This window comes from Salmo trutta, chromosome 13 (assembly GCF_901001165.1).
Source record: "Salmo trutta chromosome 13, fSalTru1.1, whole genome shotgun sequence".
NCBI classification, from domain to species: domain Eukaryota; kingdom Metazoa; phylum Chordata; class Actinopteri; order Salmoniformes; family Salmonidae; genus Salmo; species Salmo trutta.
In genome coordinates, this window is record NC_042969.1 from 44,376,294 (window position 1) to 44,396,847 (window position 20,554).

The following is a 20,554-nucleotide window of genomic DNA, read 5'->3' on the forward strand; positions in this document are numbered from 1 at the left end:
TCCCCATGTGTAATTGCAAACCGTAGTCTGGCTTTTTATGACGGTTTTGGAGCAGTGGCTTCTTCCTTGCTGAGCGGCCTTTCAGTTTATGTCGATATAGAACTCGTTTTACTGTGGATAAAGATACCTTTGTACCCGTTTCCTCCAGCATCTTCACAAGGTCCTTTACTGTTGTTCTGGGATTGATTTGCACTTTTCGCACCAAAGTACGTTTATCTCTAGGAGACAGAACGCGTCTCCTTCCTGAGCGCTATGACGGCTGCGTGGTCCCATGGTGTTTATACTTGTGTACTATTGTCTGTACTGATGAACATGGTACCTTCAGGCATTTGGAAATTGCTCCCAAGGATGAACCAGACTTGTGGAGGTCTACAATTCTTTTTCTGAGGTCTTGGCTGATTTCTTTAGATTTTCCCATGATGTCAAGCAAAGAGGCACTGAGTTTGAAGGTAGGCCTTGAAATACATCCACAGGTACACCTCCAATTGACTCAAATTATGTCAATTAGCCTATCAGAAGCTTCTAAAGCCATGACATCATTTTCTGGAAATTTCCAAGCTATTTAAAGGCACAGTCAACTTAGTGTATGTAAACTTCTGACCCACTGGAATTGTGATACAGTGAGTTATAAGTGAAATAACCTGTCTGTAAACAATTGTTGGAAAAATGACTTGTGTCATGCAGAAAGTAGATGTCCTACCCGACTTGCCAAAACTATAGTTTGTTAACAAGGAATTTGGAGTGGTTGAAAAACAAGTTTTAATGACTCCAACCTAAGTGCATGTAAACGTCCAACTTCAACTGTATATATACGGACATCACACTGCTTATATATATATATATATATATATATATATAAAGCAGTGTGATGTCCGTAGCAGTGGTGGCGTGACCCAGATGCACAGTTGGGCTTAGGTCGACAGCTGGGGTCACTCTCTTTCTAGCGAGTTTAGCCCAACTGTGCATCTGGGTCACGCCACCACTGCTACGGACATCACACTGCTTGATTAGCGAGAACCACTTCCTCCTGATTTGTCTCACACTGAGGCTCAAACCCAGGACCTCTGCTTTGCTAGCACACGTGACAACGTATTAACTTTTGGAGCTATCAAAAATATTAATTTGATAGTACCATCGGCTCCAACGCAGTTACACCTCCGTCATCGCATGATTATGCTAAGCAGTTGTCGGATATCACGGCTTAATGCTGAACTGACTGAATCTAGCTCTGGATCACACTGACCATCTACCATAAAACAGTCCAGTGGTTTAACAATACAAACAAAATACAGACAAACCGTTAAACTGAGAACAAAACATCAGATTGAGCAGAGGCATCTCAATAGTATTTCCTAGTTTCCTTGTGCGCTCTCCTTCTGTCCTTCCCTTGCTGAAAACATCAAAGTGAGGCGAGGAGAGGACTGGAGGGGAGGAAACATGGAAACGAGGATCAGCACTTGTAAGAATTGAGACATCCTTTGGTCTCCCAGGAAGCACCATGATTGAAATGCAAGAATTAATCAGTCTCTTTGTCGCCCTACAGTGGCTGATAGTGGGAGGTGCATCTCCAGTTCATTCCCCATCAGTTCTTTAGCACTTAGGGTCGCTGCCACTGCTTCATACAGACCTGACAACGACTGACTATACTACCCGGGCAGTCTCCCTTCACTGTCTGAGGCCTGGGTTTACTGCAGGAGGAAGAAGTGTGAGCATACGTCAGACCACATTACAGCAATGCATTGATGAGTACTCTGCTGCGATGTTGCTGATGTATGCAGAAAGTCACTTATATAATTATTGAACTAACTGAGACATGGTTTTCAAATTAATATGAACGTCTGCATACGGCACTCACTAGAGTACTCGATAAAGTGAAAACTTTGGGTAAATTTGCACTGTATAATGAATGACTATGCTTGTTTTACCTGAACATGTTTTCGGGGTCCAGGGAGGCCAGCCAGTAGCTGTAGGAGTCAGTGTAGTAGTTGCATGTCCCTCGCCCATGGCACTCAATGAAGGGAATCTTCCGGAACTCTTCTAGGCAGGAGCCCGGAGAGGCCAGGGGCTGGCCAGAGCCCTCCGCTCCAGCCCCTGTTTGCTGTGAACACACGACATATATTACATGATATCATATGATATAGGACAGAATGTCATCTTCAGCACTAGAGCTCTATTACCTGCAAACCAAGGCTCTGAAAATCATTGTGGACATAAGCCACCCTATAGACATTTGTGGATAACATTTGCAGAGACAGTAGTCTAAGAAAGGAGGATCTTGCAGCGTCCATGAAGAATGGAAGATGGACATTGGTCTTCTGCTGTGCCCAGCCCCTCTGACACACACACACACACACACACACACACATTTGGGGCTCGATTCAATCTATATCTCTGAAGCGTTACGGATTGCGCGATCTAAATTTAAAGGTGATTTCCAATTGAGCCCGACATATGCAGCATTTACTGTGAATGCAGTCTCCGCTAGTGCAGGAACATTGCCTTTACATTTTAATCATGCTGTAAATCCGAACTTCAGCACTACGGATTGAATCCAGCCCTTGGTTGAAGAAGGTGGAGTAGTAGCGCTCACTGAGCAGTTTAGGGGTTAAGTGTCTTGCTCACGGGTACAACGGCAGGTGATGGCATCTAGGACACTGATGGCAGCAACCCCCCGGCCCACTCTCAAACAGACTTTTCCCTATCAGACATGGGATTCAAACCAGCAACCGGCCCACTTCTCTAACCTCTCTATTGCTATGGCATTGCGTCACCATAAGCAAGTAAGCATAGTTTTCAGTTACTAATTAACTGCAATTATACTATGGTCTAGATTTCTTCCTGGCCTTGAGGTTTTGCTGATCAGCTAAAAATTCTGTTAAGGTAAGAATGTACTTGCATTCCATTCAGCTACTGAATTAACCCATCCATACAAGTGTTCCTCTTTCTCAGACTGTAGTTCCTACCATGACAAAAGAGTAGCCAGCCCAGAGAGAGAGCCAGCCTCGTGGACAAACAGGGATCTGGTTGGTCTGACTGTGAACAGCGATGATGTTTGCTTTGGTCTCACACACTGCACACCTGAAAGAGAGGGAGAGACCACAAGGTTATCATACAGTGCAAATACGCTATGATTGATTGATTGATTTTATTTGCCAGTTTAAAAAAATACATACTGTATACACAGTATATACATCGGTTCATAAACAGACATCACATTGACTCCGAAGAGCATGCTTGGGCCAGCATAATTGTGAATGACATTTAAATCAACTCAGTTTTGCAAAATTCCGTTAACTTTTAAAAAATTCCCAGGTTTTCAAAAAATCCTGGTTGGAAGATTCCAACTAGAATTTCTGGATATTGGAAAAAGTTAACATCCCTTCAGGGGCATTTTACCCAGCAGAGTTGGGATTTCCCATATTTACTTATGGAGTGACAATCAAGTTCCTCCCTGTGTTATGTCTGGGACAATCTGTTCAAACCAGTGTAAACTAGAGCAGCACCTGCTGACATAGCTCTCCAGTGAACCACCAGAGATGAGGGCCATGTCGGATGGCATGGCCTCATCCGTGGACAGCCAGTAGGAGTAGTCGTTACGGGAGGCGTAGCGGCACGTGCTGTCCGTGTTGCAGAATAAGAAGGGCATAGTAGAGAAACGAGGCAGACAGCTTCCCAGTGTACCTGGACAGCGGGCAAACCAGAGAAATAGAATCAATGTATTTCTATTGGGCAGACAGCAACATATTCTGGAGACGGAACCGTTGTGTGAATGCGTGCATGTGTATGTATATGTGCATCCATGCATGGATGCGCATGCACATGTGTGTGTGTGTACTCATACCCAGATCCTGGCCATGACCTCTGTTGTTGCCATTGATGAAGAGGAGGGAGTATCCGGAGTAGATGAAGTTGCTGCCCCCTGGGCACTGGGGCACATTCTGCCTCTGGCTGTGACGGGTGAATAGGAAGCCGTCCTCTATTGGCCCGGCAAAGTAAGGACCTGGAGAGCCCCGGGGGCCTTTGGCTCCTGGAGTCCCCTGCTCACCTTGGATACCTGAGGAAACAATCCGATGGACTTAGTTTCTTTTCACAGACACTGTTTAACACTTTTGGGCACTCTGCAATTGAGACATTCAGGGATAATAAGTAAGATTCCATATATGGATGAGGAGCCTCTGACTTTTTCCACATTTTCGAGATGTTTCTACAACTTGATTGGAGTCCACCTGTGGTAAATTCAATTGATTGGACATGATTTGGAAAGGTGCACACCTGTATATAAGGTCCCACAATTCAGAGTGCATGTCAGTGGTCGAAAGAATTGTCTGTAGAGCTCCGATACAAGATTGTGTCTGGGCACAGATCTGGGGAAGGGTACCAAAACATTTCTGCAGCATTGAAGGTCCCCAAGATTACAGTGTCCTCCATCATTCTAAATTGAAAACGTTTGGAACCACCAAGACCCTTCGTAGAGCTGGTTGCCCGGCCAAACTGAGCAATCGGGGGAGAAGGGCCTTGGTCAAGGAGGTGACCAAGAACTTGGTCACTCTGACAGAGCTCTAGAGTTCCTCTGTGGAGATGGAAGAACAACCAGCTCTGCAGCACTCTACCAATTAGGCCTTTATGGTAGAGTGCCAAGACGGAAGCCACTCCTCAGTAAAAGGCACATGACATCCCACTTGGAGTTTGCCAAAAGGCACCTAAAGACTCTCAGACCATGAGAATCAAGATTCTCTGGTCTGATGAAACCAAGATTGAACTCTTTGGCCTAAATGCCAAGTGTCACATCTGGAGGAAACCTGGCACCATCCCTACGGTGAAGCATGGTGGTGGCAGCATCATGCTATGGGGATGTTTCTCAGCGGCAGGGACTGGGAGACAAGTCAGAATTGATGAAAAGATGGACGGAGCAAAGTACACAGAGATTCTTGATGAAAACGTGCTCCAGAGCGCTCAGGACCTCAGACTGGGACAAAGGTTCACCTTCAACAGGACAACAACCCTAAGCACACAGCCAAGACAACGCAGCAGTGGGTTCAGGGCAAGTCTCTGAATGTCCTTGACTGGCCCAGCCAGAGCCCGGACATGAACCTGATCGAACATCTCTGGAGAGACCTGAAAATAGTTGTGCAGCGACGCTCCCCATCGAACTTGGCAGAGCTTGAGAGGATCTGCTGAGAAGAAACTTCCCAAATACAGGTGTGCCAAGTTTGTAGCATCATACCAAAGAAGACTTGATGCTGTAATCGCTGCTAAAGGTGCTTCAACAGAGTACTGAGTAAAGGGTCACTGTTTTGCAAAAAAGGTCTACAGTAGCCTCAACAGCACCCTCTAGGGTAGCACCATGGTGTAGCCAGAAGACAGCTATTTTCCGTCTCCCTCTGGGTACATTGACTTCACAATACAAAATCTAGGAGGCTCAGGGTTCTCACCCCCTTCCATAGACTTACACAGTAATCAGAGCTCTTGCAGCATCAACCGACATGTTGTCCATCCAATCAAAGGATCAGAGAATCTAGTACTGAGAGAATAAGCTACAGCTAGATAGCACTGCAGGGCATATGTGGTGAGTAGTTGACTCAAATAGAGAGAATAGTTTAGAACAAATGAATTTCTTAAAAAATGAAGAAGAAGCAGCAGAGAGTGAGAGAGAGACTGCCAAATAGTCACCAATAGCTGGCCTCCGCCCAGTACCCAGCCCTGAACTTAGTCACTGTTACTAGCCACCAGGTAATCTACCCTGCACCTTAGAGACCCTATGTATATAGTCATTGAACTCTGGTCACTTTAATAAGGTTTAAATATTGTTTTACCCATTTCATATGTATATACTGTTCTAGTCAAGGCTCATTCTATATAACTACTGCTTGTCATACTTTTTCTATTCATATACTGTTCATATTGTCTACACACACCATCATATACTGTATATTTATCGTTCTGATATTTATTAATTCCTTTATTTATTTGGGGATTTGTGCGTTAGCTATGTTAGCTAACACCATAACATCCAACACCGCAACTCTTTCAAGGTAAGTTTTCGGTTTTATTAATGTATTGCCAAATACAGAATTTGTTCTTAACTGACTTGCCTAGTTAAATAAAGGTTATATATATATATATATATATTTTAAATGCCACCAGGGCCCGCCTGTGTAACTGCCTAACTGCTTGCAGTATGCTGTACTGCGTGATTGTACACATGGATTGGATTGTGGGTTTACTAACGTGTTAGTTTTAGTTGCCATGTTGACTATGACGTTAATATTGTAAAAAGCACCCTAAGGAAAAGAAAAGCTAAAAAAGTGTGTTTTAACCTGTTTGGGACAGACGTTCCGCTAGCGGAATGCCTCACCAATATCCAATGGTAGAGCGTGGCGCGAAATACAAATACCTCAAAAATGCTATAACTTCAATTTCTCAAACATATTACTATTTTACACCATTTTAAAGATAAGACTCTCGTTAATCTAACCACATTGTCCGATTTCAAAAAGGCTTTACAGTGAAAGCAAAACATTAGATTATGTCAGGAGAGTACCCTGCCAAAAATAATCACACAGCCATTTTCAAAGCAAGCATATATGTCACAAAAACCAAAACAACAGCTAAATGCAGCACTAACCTTTGATGATCTTCATCAGATGACACTCCTAGGACATTATGTTATACAATACATGTGCGTTCAAGTCACTATCCGAAGGGAGCGCTTTTCGTGACAAAAGATTTCTAAATATTCCATTACCGTACTTCGAAGCATGTCAAACGCTGTTTAAAATCTATTTTTATGCTATTTTTCTCGTAAAATAGCGATCATATTCCCACCGGCCGACGTTGTATTCATTCAAAGGCTGAATTCACGAGTCGTCTCGTGAACGCGCATCTCCATTGTCATTGTTCCCTGCCTGACCACTCACAAAAACTCCTGCTCACAAAAACTCCTGCTGTTTTTCGCCCAGAGACTGCAGAGACGTCATTCCACTTTCTGGCGCCTTCTGAGAGCCAATAGAAGCCTTAGAAAATGTCACGTTACAGCAGAGATGCTGTATTTTCGATAGAGATGCCACAGAAGGAGAACAAATTGTCAGACAGGGCACTTCCTGTATGGAATCTTCTCAGGTTTTGGCCTGCCATATGAGTTCTGTTATACTCACAGACACCATTCAAACAGTTTTAGAAACTTTAGAGTGTTTTCTATCCAAATCTACTAATTATATGCATATTCTAGTTTCTGGGCAGGAGTAGTAACCAGATTAAATCGGGTACGTTTTTTATCCGGCCATGAAAATACTGCCCCCTATCCCAATAAGATCTTTTAAATATGTTCAGTTTTGGCCTCTCTCTCTCTGTATGTAATGAGGCGGTTGCAAAGCACCTAAACTTTAGCCCAGTGGGCTTACACAGAGCAATCCTGGATGATCACATTTGAAAGGCTTTATGAATGAGTAGAATATATGTTTGTTTTGATGGAGGAATTGCCTGAGAAAAGGTACAAGAGGAACTCTTAGTAGGTAGTCCATTAAGCCCACCTTGTGGTCCAGGGAACCCTCTGTCTCCCTTGGCTGCCTGGAATCCAGGCAATCCTACTGGCCCATCTAGGCCCAAGACACCTTTTGGACCTGGGAGTCCTGCAGGGGACAATAACACATGGCTTCAGTGATGAACTGGACATAATACTGATGAGTGAATCCTTGATACACTTTAGTTTGAGGCCTATGAGGATCTGTAGGGAGTCATCTACCTATGTAGTGGTTAGTGAATGTCACACTCATTAGGCATGTTCACAGATGGCTGAAAACGTCAAATCTGCATGATTATTTTTTTAAATGTCAAAATTACTCAAGCATTTCATAGATAATGTACAGTACATTCAGAAAGTATTCAGAACCCTTGACTTTTTCCACATTTTGTTACATTACAGCCTTATTCTAAAATGTATTGAATTGTTTTTTCCCCTCAATCTACACAGAATACCCTAGAATGACAAAGCAAAAACAGGTTCTTAGACATGTTTGCACATTTATATAAAAAAATAAAAACAGAAATATCACATTTACATAAGAATGCAGACCCTTTACTTAGTTCTTTGTTGAAGCACCCTTGGCAACGGCTATAGCCTTCTTGGATATGAAGTTACAAGTTTGGCACACCTGTATTTGGTGAGTACTCCCATTCTACTCAGCAGATCCTCTCAAACTCTATCAGGTTGGATGGGGAGCGTCGCCGCACAGCTATTTTCAGGTCTCTCCAGAGATGTTTGATCGGGTTCAAGTCCGGGCACTGGCTGGGCCACTCAAGGACATTCAGAGACTTGCCCCGAAGCCACTGCTGCGTTAGGATCTTGGCTGTGTGCTTAGGGTCGTTGTCCTGTTGGAAGGTGAACCTTAGCCCAATTTGAGGTCCTGAGCGCTCTGGAGCAGGTTTTCATCAAGGATCTCTGTGTATTTTGCTCCATTCATCTTTACCTTGATCCTGACTAGTCTCCTAGTCCCTGAAAAACATACCCACAGCATGACGCGGCCACCACCATGCTTCACCGTAGGGATGGTGCCAGATTTCCTCCAGACGTGACACTTGGCATTCAGGCCAAATAGTTCAATCTTGGTTTCATCAGACCAAAGAATCTTGTTTCTCATCGTCTGAGAGTCCTTTAGGTGCCTTTTGGCAAAATCCAAGTGGGATGTCATGTGCCTTTTACTGAGGAGTGGCTTCTTTCTGGCCTCTCTACCATAAAGACCTGATTGGTGGAGTGCTGCAGAGATGGGATGACTTTTCAACAGGACAACCATCTCCACAGAGGAACTCTGGAGATCCATTGGGTTTTTGGTCACCTTTGTGACCAAGGCCCTTCTCCCCCGATTGCTCCGTTTGGCCGGATGATTCCAAACTTATTCCATTTAAGAATGATGGAGGCCACTGTGTTCTTCAGGACCTTCAATGCTGCAGTCATTTTTTGGTACTCTTCCGTAGAATTGTGCCTCGACACAATCCTGTCTCGGCGCTCTACGGACAATTCCTTTGACCTTGTGGCTTGGTTTTTGCTCTGACATGCACTGTCATGTGTGGGACCTTATATAGACAGGTGTGTGCCTTGTCAAATCATGTCCAATCAATTGAATTTACCACAGGTGGACTCCAATTAAGTTGTAGAAACATCTCAAGGATGATCAATGGAAACAGGATGCACCTGAGCTCAATTTGGAGTCTCATAGCGAAGGGTCTGAATTCTTATGTAAATAAGGTATCTCTAGTTTTTTTAGACAAAAATGTCTAAAAACCTGTTTTCACTTTGTCATTATGGGATATTGTGTGTAGATTGATGAGTCTGGTTAGACTGTAAACTCTCCTTCCAGACTCACATTAAGCATCTCCAATCCAAAATTAAATCTAGAATCGGCTTCCTATATCGCAACAAAGCATCCTTCACTCATGCTGCCAAACATACCCTCGTAAAACTGACCATCCTACCGATCCTCGACTTCGGTGATGTCATCTATAAAATAGCCTCCAACACTCTACTCAACAAACTGGATGCAGTCTATCACAGTGCCATCCGTTTTGTCACCAAAGCCCCATACACTACCCACCATTGCGACCTGTACGCTCTCGTTGGTTGGCCCTCGCTTCATACTCGTCGCCAAACCCACTGGCTACAGGTTATCTACAAGTCTCTGCTATGTAAAGCCTCGCCTTATCTCAACTCACTGGTCACCATAGCAGCACCCACTCGTAGCACGCGCTCCAGTAGGTATATCTCACTGGTCACCCCCAAAGCCAATTCCTCCTTTGGTCATCTTTCCTTCCAGTTCTCTGCTGCCAATGACTGGAACGAACTGCAAAAACCTCTGAAGCTGGAGACTCATATCTCCCTCACTAGCTTTAAGCACCAGCTGTCAGAGCAGCTCACAGATCACTGCACCTGTGAATAGCCCATCTGTAAACAGCCCATCTATCTACCTACCTCATCCCCATACTGTATTTATCTTGCTCCTTTGCACCCCAGTATCTCTACTTGCACATTCATCTTCTGCACATCTACCATTCCAGTGTTTAATTGCTATATTGTAATTACTTCGCCACCATGGCCTATGTATTGACTTAACTTACCTCATTTGCACTCACTGTATTTGCACTCACTGCACTCAGACCCCTTTTGTTTTCTTTTGTTCTACTGTATTATTGACTGTATGTTTTGTTTATTCCATGTGAAACTTTCTATTGTAGTATGTGTCGAATTGCTATGCTTTATCTTGGCCAGGTCACAGTTGCAAATGAGAACTTGTTCTCAACTAGCCTACCTGGTTAAATAAAGGTGAAATAAAAAATGAGGAAATTGTTTTATTTAATCAATTTTATAATGAGGCTGTAACGTAACAAAATATGGAAAAAGTAAAGGGGTCTGAATATATTTCGAATGCACTGTATACCGTACTCCGCACATCAGACATCTCAAAGAAACCCACACACACAGCCACGCATGCACACAAACCCACACCAGCTCACACCCACAATCCATTCATGTACCTGGTGGTCCGTTGCGTCCCTGAGCTCCTGTGGGTCCAGGCTCTCCTCTGCCCCCCAGGTCACCCGGCAGCCCCTGTTCTCCAGGGATCAGTTTCACCATGGTGTGAACATCATTCCCCTTAGGCCCTGCAAAACAGCACCATCAAACCTCAGGATAACCACTGAGTGTAACTGCACTCTCTTAGGAAAAAGGTGCTATGTAGAACATAAAAGGGTTATTCGGCTGTCCCCATAGAAGAATCCTTTGAAGAACCCTTTTTGGTTCGAGGAAAAACACTTTTGAAGAACCCTTTTTCGGTTCCAGGTAGAACCCTATTGGGTTCCATGTAGAACACTTTCCCCATAGGGTTCTACATGGAACCCAATAGGGTTCTACCTGGAACCGAAAAAGGGTTCTTCAAAGGATTCTTCTATGGGGACAGCCGAAGAACCCTTTTAAGTTCTAGTTAGCACCTTTTTTTCCTAAGAGTGCAGTTACACTATCTAGAACCTAAAAGGGTTCTTCGGCTGTCCCCATAGAAGAATCCTAGGCTGTCTCATCGTTGTCGGTGATCAGGCCTACCACCGTTGTGTCATCAGCAAACATAATGATGCTGTTGGAGTCGGGCTTGGCCATGCAGTTGTGGGTGAACAGGAGGGAACTAAGCACACACCCCTGAGGTGCCCCCGTGTTGAGGATCAGTGTGGCAGATGTGTTGTTGCCTGACCTTACCACCTAGGGGCGGCCCGTCAGGAAGTCTATGATCCAGTTGCAGAGGGAGGTGTTTTGTTCCAGGCTCCGTAACTTAGTGTTGAGCTTTGTGGGCAATATGGTGTTGAACGCTGAGCTGTAGTCAATGAACAGCATTCTCACATAGGTGTTCCTTTTGTACAGCTGGGAAAGGGCAGTGTGGAGCGCGATTGAGATCTTGATCATCTGTGGATCTGTTGGGGCGGTATGCAAATTGGAGTGGGTATGGGGTTTCCGGGATGATGGTGTTGCCTTTCAAAGCACTTCATGGCTAACAACGGGAGTGCTACAGGGGGGTAGTCATTTAGGCAGGTAACCTTCGCTTTCTTGGGCATAGGGACTATGGTGGTCTGCTTGACACATGTAGGTATTACAGACACTGACAGGGAGAGGTTGAAAATGTCAGTGAAGACACTTGCCAGTTGGTCAGCGCATGCTCGGAATACATTTCCTGGTAATCCGCCTGGCCCCGCTTAAAGGTCTTGCTCACATCGGCTACGGAGAGCGTGATCACATAGTTATCCGGAACAGCTGGTGCTCTCATGCATGCTTCAGTGTTGCTTGCCTCGAAGCGAGCATAAAAGGCTGGTAGGTTCGTGTCACTGGGCAGCTCATGGCTGGGGTTCCCTTTGTAGTCCTTAACCTCTACGGGCTAGGGGGCAGTATTGAGAATTTTGGAAAAAATATGTGCCCATATTTAACTGCCTCCTACACCAACTCAGAAGCTAGAATATGCATATTATTGTTCAGGTTTGGATAGAAAACACCCTAAAGGTTCTAAAACTGTTTGAATGGTGTCTGTGAGTATAACAGAACTCCTATGGCAGGCAAAAACCTGAGAAGGTTTCATGCAGGAAGTACCCTGTCTGACAAGGTGTTGTTGTTCTTGCTTCTGTGTATTGAAGAGTCAGGATCTTAGCTGTAACGTGACAATTCCTAGGGCTCCAATAGGCTCTCAGAACCCGGGAAAAACCTGAACGATGACGAGGCAGCCTCAGGCTGAAACACATTATCTCCTTTTCCAAGTGTCGCATCAGAGGACCATTGAATTAGGCGCGTGCGTGATTCGCCCCCGTGGAGTTATTTCATTCGGCTGTTTAGCTAATTGCAGATTCCCGGTCAGAATATTATCGCTTTTCTACGAGATAAATTGCACAAAAATTGATTTTAAACAGCGGTTGACATGCTTCGAAGTACAGTAATGGAATATTTAGAATTTTTTTGTCACGTTCTGCGCCATGCGCACGACCGTGATTTAGCATTCTGATAGTGTCTAGAACGCACAAATAAAACACCGCTGTTTGGATATAACGATGGATTATTTGGGACCAAACCTACATTTGTTATTGAAGTAGAAGTCCTGGGAGTGCATTCTGACGAAGAACAGGAAAGGTAAGACTATTTTTCTTATAGGAAATATGATTTTGGTGAAGGCTAAACTGGTTGGGTGTCTAAATAGCTAGCCCGTGATGGCTGGGCTATGTACTTAGAATATTGCAAAATGTGCTTCATCCGAAAAGCTATTTTAAAATCGGACATATCGAGTGCATAGAGGAGTAATGTATCTATAATTCTTAAAATAATTGTTATGCTTTTTGTGAACGTTTATCGTGAGTAATTTAGCAAATTGTTAGTAAATTCCCCGGAAGTTTGCGGGGGGTATGCTTTTTCTGAACGTCACATGCTAATGTAAAAAGCTGGTTTTTGATATAAATATAAACTTGATTGAACAGACATGCATGTATTGTATAACATAATGTCCTAGGTGTGTCATCTGATGAAGATCATAAAAGGTTAGTGCTGCATTTAGCTGTGGTTTGGGTTTTTGTGACATTATATGCTAGCTTGAAAAATGGGTGTCTGATTATTTCTGGCTGGGCACTCTCCTGACATAATCTAATGTTTTGCTTTCGTTGTAAAGCCTTTTTGAAATCGGACAGTGTGGTTAGATTAACGAGAGTCTTGTCTTTAAATAGCTGTAAAATAGTCATATGTTTGAGAAATTGAAGTAATAGTATTTCAAACGTTTCAAAAATCGCGCCACTGGATTCAACTAGCTGTTACGTAGGTGGGACGAATTCGTCCCGCCGGTCCCATAGAGGTTAATAGTTTGCAAGCCCTGCCACATCCAACAAGCGTCAGAGCCGATGTAGTAGGATTCAATCTTAGTCCTGTATTGATGCTTTGCCTGTTTGATGGTTCATCTGAGGGCATAGCGGGATTTCTTATAAGCGTCCGGAATAGTGTCCCGCTCCTTGAAAGCGGCAGCTCTAGCCTTTACCTCGGTGCGGATGTTTCCTGTAATCCATGGCTTCTGGTTGGGATATGTACGTATGGCCACTGTGGTGACGACGATATCAATGCACTTATTGATGAAGCCGGTGACTGAGTTGGTGTATTCCTCAATGCCAATGAACATATTCCAGTCTGTGCTAGGAAAACAGTCTTGTTGCGTCGCATCCGCGTCATCTGACCACATCCATATTGACTGAGTCACTGGTGCTTCCTGCTTTAGTTTTTACTTGTAAGCAGCAATCAGGAGGATAGAATTATGGTCAGATTTTCCAAATGGAGGACGAGGGAGAGCTTTGTATGCTTCTCTATGTGTGGAGTAAAGGTGGTCTAGAGTTTATTTTCCTCTGGTTGCACATGTGACATGCTGGTTGAAATGAAGTAAAACGGATTTAAGTTTGCCTGCATTAAAGTCCCTGGCCACTAGGAGAGACCCTTCTGGATGAGCAATTTCTTGTGTGCTTATGACGTTATACAGCTCGTTGAGTTTGGTCTTGGTGCCAGCGTCGGTTTTGGTGGTATACAGACAACTACGAAAAATATAGATGAAAATTGGTAGATAGTGTGGTTCAGAGGCTTATCATGAGGTACTCTATCTCAGGTGAGGAAATACCTCGAGACTACCTTAATATTAGACATTGTGCACCAGCTGTTATTGACAAATAGACACACACCCCCACCCCTAGTCTTACTGGACGTAGCTGTTCTGTGCTGCCGATGCACGGAAAAACTCAGCCAACTGTATATTATTCGCGTCGTTGTTCAGCCACGACTCGGTGAAACATAAGAAATGACAGTTTTCATTGTCCCGTTGGTAAGATCGTCTCGAACTGTCACGTCCTGACCAGCAGAGGGAGTAATTGTATTAGTATTTGGTCAGGACGTGGCAGAAGGGTATTTGTGTTGTATGGTTTAGGTTGAGGGGTAATATTGTAGGGGTGTTTGATTTATTATTTCCGGGTTTTGGTTTATGTTCTATGTTTTGTATTTCTAGGTTCATTCTATTTCTTTGTATTTCTATGTCTAGGTAATTGGGTGTTGGACTCTCAATTGGAGGCAGGTGTTTTTAGTTGCCTCTGATTGAGAGTCCTATATATAGTTATGTGTTTTGTTTGTAGTTTGTGGGTAGTTGTATTTCGCACTGCTGTGAGTATTAGCCTGTGAAACTGTCGGTCTGTCCTTCTTTGTTTTCTTGTTTTTCTGTGTTCACATTTATTTAAATAAATATAATGATGAACATGCAACCCGCTGCGTCTTGGTCCTCTCTACCCAACGACAACCGTTACACGAACGGAGCTTATCCAGTTTATTTTCCAGTGATTGCACGTTGGCCAATAGAACGGGTGGTAGAGGCGGGTTACCCACTCGCCGACGAATTCTCACAAGGCACCCTGATCTCCATCCCCTGTATTTCCTTATTTTCTTCATGCGAATGATGGGGATTTGGGCCTTGTTTGGAAGCAGCATTATATCCTTCGCATCAGACACATTACATAAAACATTTTTGTCCAGTTCGAGTTGCGTAATCGCTGTTCTGATATCCAGAAGCTCTTTTCGGTCATAAGAGATGGTAGCGTCAACATCATATGCAAAATAAGTTACAAACAATTAAAAAAACACACAAAATAGCAGAATTGGTTAGGAGCCCGTAAAATGACAGCAATTTTTACAGAATTCCTGGTCAGTTCGTGTCCATTGGAGGGCCCAACATAACTGACCATGTGCCCTGACCAGGAAAAACTCAGGACCCTAGGTGTGAGTGCTCATCCTACCTGGTGCTCCAGGCTGCCCTTTCTGTCCAAGGCAACCTACAGGTCCTGCAGGTCCTGCATCTCCTTTCTGACCTGAAACACCACACATTGTGTCATATATTTGTAAAAAAACACAATAAAAAGGACATTGGTTGATTCATTGACACTGATTTAGTTAAGATAACTGCACAAATAAATAACACTACAGTATAGGATGTTGTGAGATGTTTGCTATACAGTGAGAGTTGCTGACTTAGAGTATGTTAGCATGTCATTAACAGTCATGCAAGTATTGCGGTCTGAGACTACAGTCAAATTTTGGATTGCCACAGTAACATTATGGATTGCCTTCCCCAGATGAAGGTTGCAGCTCTGACCTACAGTATAGTAACAGAAATTACATTCTGAATGCATGTATAAAGTATGGAGGTTGTTAATAAGGTGTCAGATTGGTTATTACCGTTTGGTCCGATGTCTCCTAACTGTCCCATCTCCCCTTTGACTCCCAAACCACCTGGATTGCCATCATTACCCTGTGAATACACATCCTATTCAGCACACCCATTCAGTCTTGGGTCAGTTTTGCATTTTCCCCACTACTGGTTAAGGTTAGGATTGGGGGAGGGGGAAATGCTACTAGATTTGTAATTAGGGGAAACTTCACCCTTAATTCACATGTGTGTGTGCAAGGTGACATCTTTATGAATAATGACTAATTATTGGCTCTTCATGTGGGGACTCTCCCTTGTTACACATTCACATTGGGAAGGGGCAACAATTTATGTGGATATCTGTCTATAGGTGGGAAGTTGGCCCAACGTTTATGATGATGTCATCTCACGGAGTCTACCTTTAATCATGGGTGAGTAAATCAGTGGTGTGTGACTCACCGGTCTGCCCTGTACCCCTGTGTCTCCTCTATACCCAGGCGTACCGAGGAGGCCCATGGCACCTTTGTTCCCTTTATCTCCTTTAAAGCCAGGTCCCGGTGGACCAGGAGGTCCCCGTGGCCCCTGCATACCTAAATACACAGAGGGGGGAGCAGGCTCAGAGGTCATGGAAGCAATGAAGCCAAAAAAATAAAAAGAGGGCTCTAGTCACAAGTAGGGAAGAGGGTATCCTTTGAGATGCAGCCTACACACCTTGGGGTCCAGGGACACCATTTTGTCCACGGTCTCCTTTTAGCCCTTCAAAGCACATTCCATCCCGGCCAGGACTTCCAGACAGTCCCATAGGACCAGGGGGGCCTGGAGGTCCAATGTCCCCCAAAGGCCCTGAGGGACCAGGAGGGCCAAAGCGGCCAGGTATCCCCACATCCCCCTTAAGTCCTACAGAAACAGATCAGTGAATGAACAGATCAGTGAAGGGATATCTTTTTGTAGCATTCAACACTTGGGAGGGAATCATTACCATCTGATAGCACTATAGGTTGAGAGACCCAGAGCTGCTGAGCCTTGAGGTGACTTTACTAACCCCATTTCACTGTCTAAACATTCTAAACAACATGCTATTTGAAGGGAGTAAACGTCGCTAACTAGCATAGAGATGACAGGAGATATTATTGGGACGCACACATGGTTTACATGGTATATCCTATGTCATGACGTTGCTCTGTTGGGTGAGGTTTATGACGCCCCCCATAAATACCTTTCCCCCTTTTCTCTCCACTCTACAGAATGGACTCTTGGAAAGCCCTTTGTTATCATTGTGAAAGTATGGTAACTTCAAAAGGTTGGGGAATGGAACAATATTTCCCTTTCTCAACTAGTTGAAAGGGTCTGTTGGCACTTAAAGAATATGATGTCAGATCAGTTGTTGCCTGGGACATTATATCTGATGATAGGACGACATAAATTGTATCTTGGAAAGTCTACACATTCTAGTTATCAGATTTACATGGAATTGTTGTGCAATTTAAATGTTTAAATATGAAACTATTTGTGAGAAGATTAAATGTCATTTTAGCTTCTAAATGAGAGAATTGTTTTCATAAGTAAACTTATGCTCACTCAGTGGCCCCTCCCAAGTGAACAGACATTGGTTGGAGAGGGATGAAACACACCCTTCTCTTCCCCAGTACAAAAGCCACCCGTGACCATATTCACGTTAGACTAAGCAAACCCTGGCGTGAGCTGCGGTTGCGAACGGTTGAACGAAAATTCTATCTAACGGAATTTACATGAGATCAGATCACGTGGGGGTGACGATCACCATGCTGAAAAAGTTGTGATGGGGCTTCTCATGACATGATTAGTAATCGATGTATGATCTATCCTGTCTATATGTAATTCTGTGTGATTATTTAGGTATTTAGTAAACAAATAATTAAGCCAATTTTTGTATTGCTGATTCAACTTGTTAGCCAGGGTTCGTGCAGATAACCAAGTACTTTACGACCATCAGAATGAGACTGAATAAGGTGACGATTAATAATTGACTGCTATTGATATAAAAGATCTTCAGATCTTTAAGAGAGTGGATTCGGGAGATAATCTCTCTATATAAATGAATGCTTCCGTGGTACCCCAGGTTATTAATGGTTTAATTGTTGCATGGTTTAATTTAATCACGTAATCAATTAAACGTTAGGTAATCAATTTGATAAAATATCACTTTATATAATTGAATCATAGTCAGAGACACGACACCTATATTGTACAACAAAACACATGCATGCAACTACAGTATGTGGACACCCCTTCAAATTAGTGAATTCAGCTATTTCAGCTACACCCGTTGCTGACAGGTGTATACAATTGAGCACAAAGCCATGCAATCTCCATAGACAAATATTGGAAGATCAATGGCCCGTACTGAAGAGCTCAGTGACTGTCAACTTGGCACCTTCATAGAATGCCACCTTTCCAACAAGTCAGTTCGTCAAATTTCTGCCCTGCTAGAGCTGCACCGGTCAACTATAAGTGTTGTTATTGTGAAGTGGAAACTTCTAGGAACATCAAGCTCACAGAACAGGACCGCCAAGTGCTTAAGCGTGTAGCGCATAAAAATTGTCTGTCCTCAGTTGCAACACTCACTACCGAGTTCCAAACTGCCTCTGGAAGCAACGTCCGCACAAGAACTGTTCATCGGGAGCTCTATGAAATGGGTCTCCATGGCCGAGCAGCCGCACACAAGCCTAAGATCACCATGCGCAATGCCAAGCGTCGGCTGCAGTGGTGTAAAGCTCGCCGCCATTGGACTTTGGAGAAGTGGAAACGCGTTCTCTGGAGTGATGAATCACGCTTCACCATCTGGCAAACCAATGGACAAATCTGGGTTTGGCGGATGTCAGGAGAACGCTACCTGCCACAATGCATAGTGCCAACTGTAACGTTTGGTGGAGAAGAAATAATAGTCTGGGGCTGTTTTTCATGGTTTAGGCTAGACCCCTTAGTTCCATTGAAGGGAAATCTTAAAGCTACAGTATACAATGACGTCTAAAATATTCTGTGCCTCCAACGTTGTGGCAACAGTTTGGGGAAGGCCCTTTCCTGTTTCAACAGGAAAATCCCGCCATGCACGAAGCGAGGTCCATACAGAAATGGTTTGTTGAGATCGGTGTGGAAGAACTCTACTGTCCTGCACAGAGCCCTGACCTCAACCCCATCGAACACCTTTGGGATGAATTGGAACGACGACTGCGAGCCCGGCCTTATTGCCCAACATCAGTGCCCGACCTCACTAATGCTCTTGTGGCTGAACGGAAGCAAGTCCCCACAGCAATGTTCCAACATCTAGCAGAAAGCCTTCCCAAAAGAGTGGTGGCTGTTATAGCAGCAAAGAGGGACCCAACTCCAAATTAATGCCCATGATTTTGGAAGGAGATGTTCAACGAGCAGATGTCCACATAGTTTTGGCCATGTAGTGTATCTGTGTGTAGCACAGACTCACCAGATTGGCCCGTCTTTCCGTCTGTGCCTTTTGGTCCAATGCCAGGGGCTGTAGAGAGAACAGAAAATCAACACAGAGAGATCATTTCTGTGAATGTGTAAAGGACTATTTATATCACAAGTTTTTCAATTTTCGCATTTTAAATTCAAATCACTTCCTGGATTGACTGACTTCAATTGGAATTGACCCCAAACCTGGAGGGAGTGTTTTACACTCTTAGAAAAAAAGGTGTTATCTAGAACCTAAAAGGGTTATTCGGCTGTCCCCATAGGAGAACTCTTTGGAGAACCCTTTTTGGTTCCAGGTATAACCTTTTTGGTTCCAGATAGAACCCTTTTTTCTGAATGTAGCAGGGTTCTCTGACCTCCCATGTCTCCTTTCTCTCCTGCTGGGCCAGGGATGCCGTCTCGACCCTGGGCACCTCTGGGGCCTGCAATCCCTGGGTCACCAGCCAATCCTGGGCTCCCTGTGACACAGAGGCAGTGCTTAATTGGATCTCAAACACACACAGAAAGTCTAATGGCCTTTCAGTAGGTGTGGACATGCATTATAAATTACCTTGCAGGCCATTCTGGCCATGACAGCCACCATTGCCTGGGAGACCATTAATGCCCTTCTCCCCGGCTGGTCCCGGAGGTCCTAAGAAAGACGTGAGATAGAGATACCGTGAGAATAAATAGAGTGTGTGTGTGAGTGCATTTGTGCATGTGTGTGGAAAGTTATTTTTGTAGTAGTTATTATAAATCCGTTACTGAGGAGGTTGTGTGGGTTTGTATGTACGGCACAGTGATTGTTATTCAGTGGGCGACAGAGACCTCGTGATCCCTGTAGTCCTTCTCTTCCCTTGGGTCCTGTGGGGCCGGTGGCCCCCAGGGTTCCGAACCTCCCCGCTACACCCATCTCCCCCTTCTCTCCTGGAAAACCTGGAAACCCTGGCACTCCCTGAAAGAAAGAGGAAGAGAGCGAGAGAGATATGAGAATGAGAGAGTGAGAAGGAAAGAAAGAATGCAAGAGAGGAGAGAGAGAAGGGGGAGGAGGTTGGACTTAATTTCTGCTGAACACATTTGTACATTGCAAATAATTTGAAATATTAATTGTTGCTGTTCTATATCCGTATGTATGAGTTTTTCCTGGTCAGATCAGGTGATGTCAGGAAAAAAAAAACAGGCCCCTCACGGGTACTGTACTCGGTTTTCACCTTTTCTCCTCGTCGTCCTTTAGCTCCTGGTCCAGGGAGGCTGGGCTCTCCTTTCACTCCATTTACTCCATTTGGACCTGGTCTTCCCGATGAACCAGGCTCTCCACGGACTCCTGTTCCCCCTTTCTCACCCTTTACACCTGGTCAGCAAGGACACAAACCTGAATA

At 44.2% G+C, this 20,554-nt stretch overlaps 1 protein-coding gene across 1 annotated transcript in view; it reads right to left on the reverse strand.

Moving 5' to 3' along the window:
- Positions 1-1,037: 1,037 nt before the first annotated feature.
- The window catches only part of LOC115205824 (collagen alpha-5(IV) chain), a 142,891-nt gene continuing 123,374 nt past the window's right edge, over positions 1,038-20,554 (reverse strand). Inside the window, exons 37-52 of the mRNA XM_029772166.1 lie at positions 20,387-20,526; positions 20,004-20,130; positions 19,747-19,827; positions 19,553-19,654; positions 19,189-19,236; positions 16,440-16,625; positions 16,188-16,318; positions 15,758-15,830; positions 15,319-15,390; positions 10,525-10,650; positions 7,530-7,628; positions 3,842-4,054; positions 3,504-3,681; positions 2,964-3,078; positions 1,926-2,098; positions 1,038-1,688 (exon numbers count right to left, since the gene is read on the reverse strand). Of these exons, the coding sequence (XP_029628026.1) occupies positions 1,598-1,688; positions 1,926-2,098; positions 2,964-3,078; positions 3,504-3,681; positions 3,842-4,054; positions 7,530-7,628; positions 10,525-10,650; positions 15,319-15,390; positions 15,758-15,830; positions 16,188-16,318; positions 16,440-16,625; positions 19,189-19,236; positions 19,553-19,654; positions 19,747-19,827; positions 20,004-20,130; positions 20,387-20,526 (1,955 nt within the window). The 3' untranslated portion in view covers positions 1,038-1,597. The remainder of the gene's footprint in view (positions 1,689-1,925; positions 2,099-2,963; positions 3,079-3,503; positions 3,682-3,841; positions 4,055-7,529; positions 7,629-10,524; positions 10,651-15,318; positions 15,391-15,757; positions 15,831-16,187; positions 16,319-16,439; positions 16,626-19,188; positions 19,237-19,552; positions 19,655-19,746; positions 19,828-20,003; positions 20,131-20,386; positions 20,527-20,554) is intronic.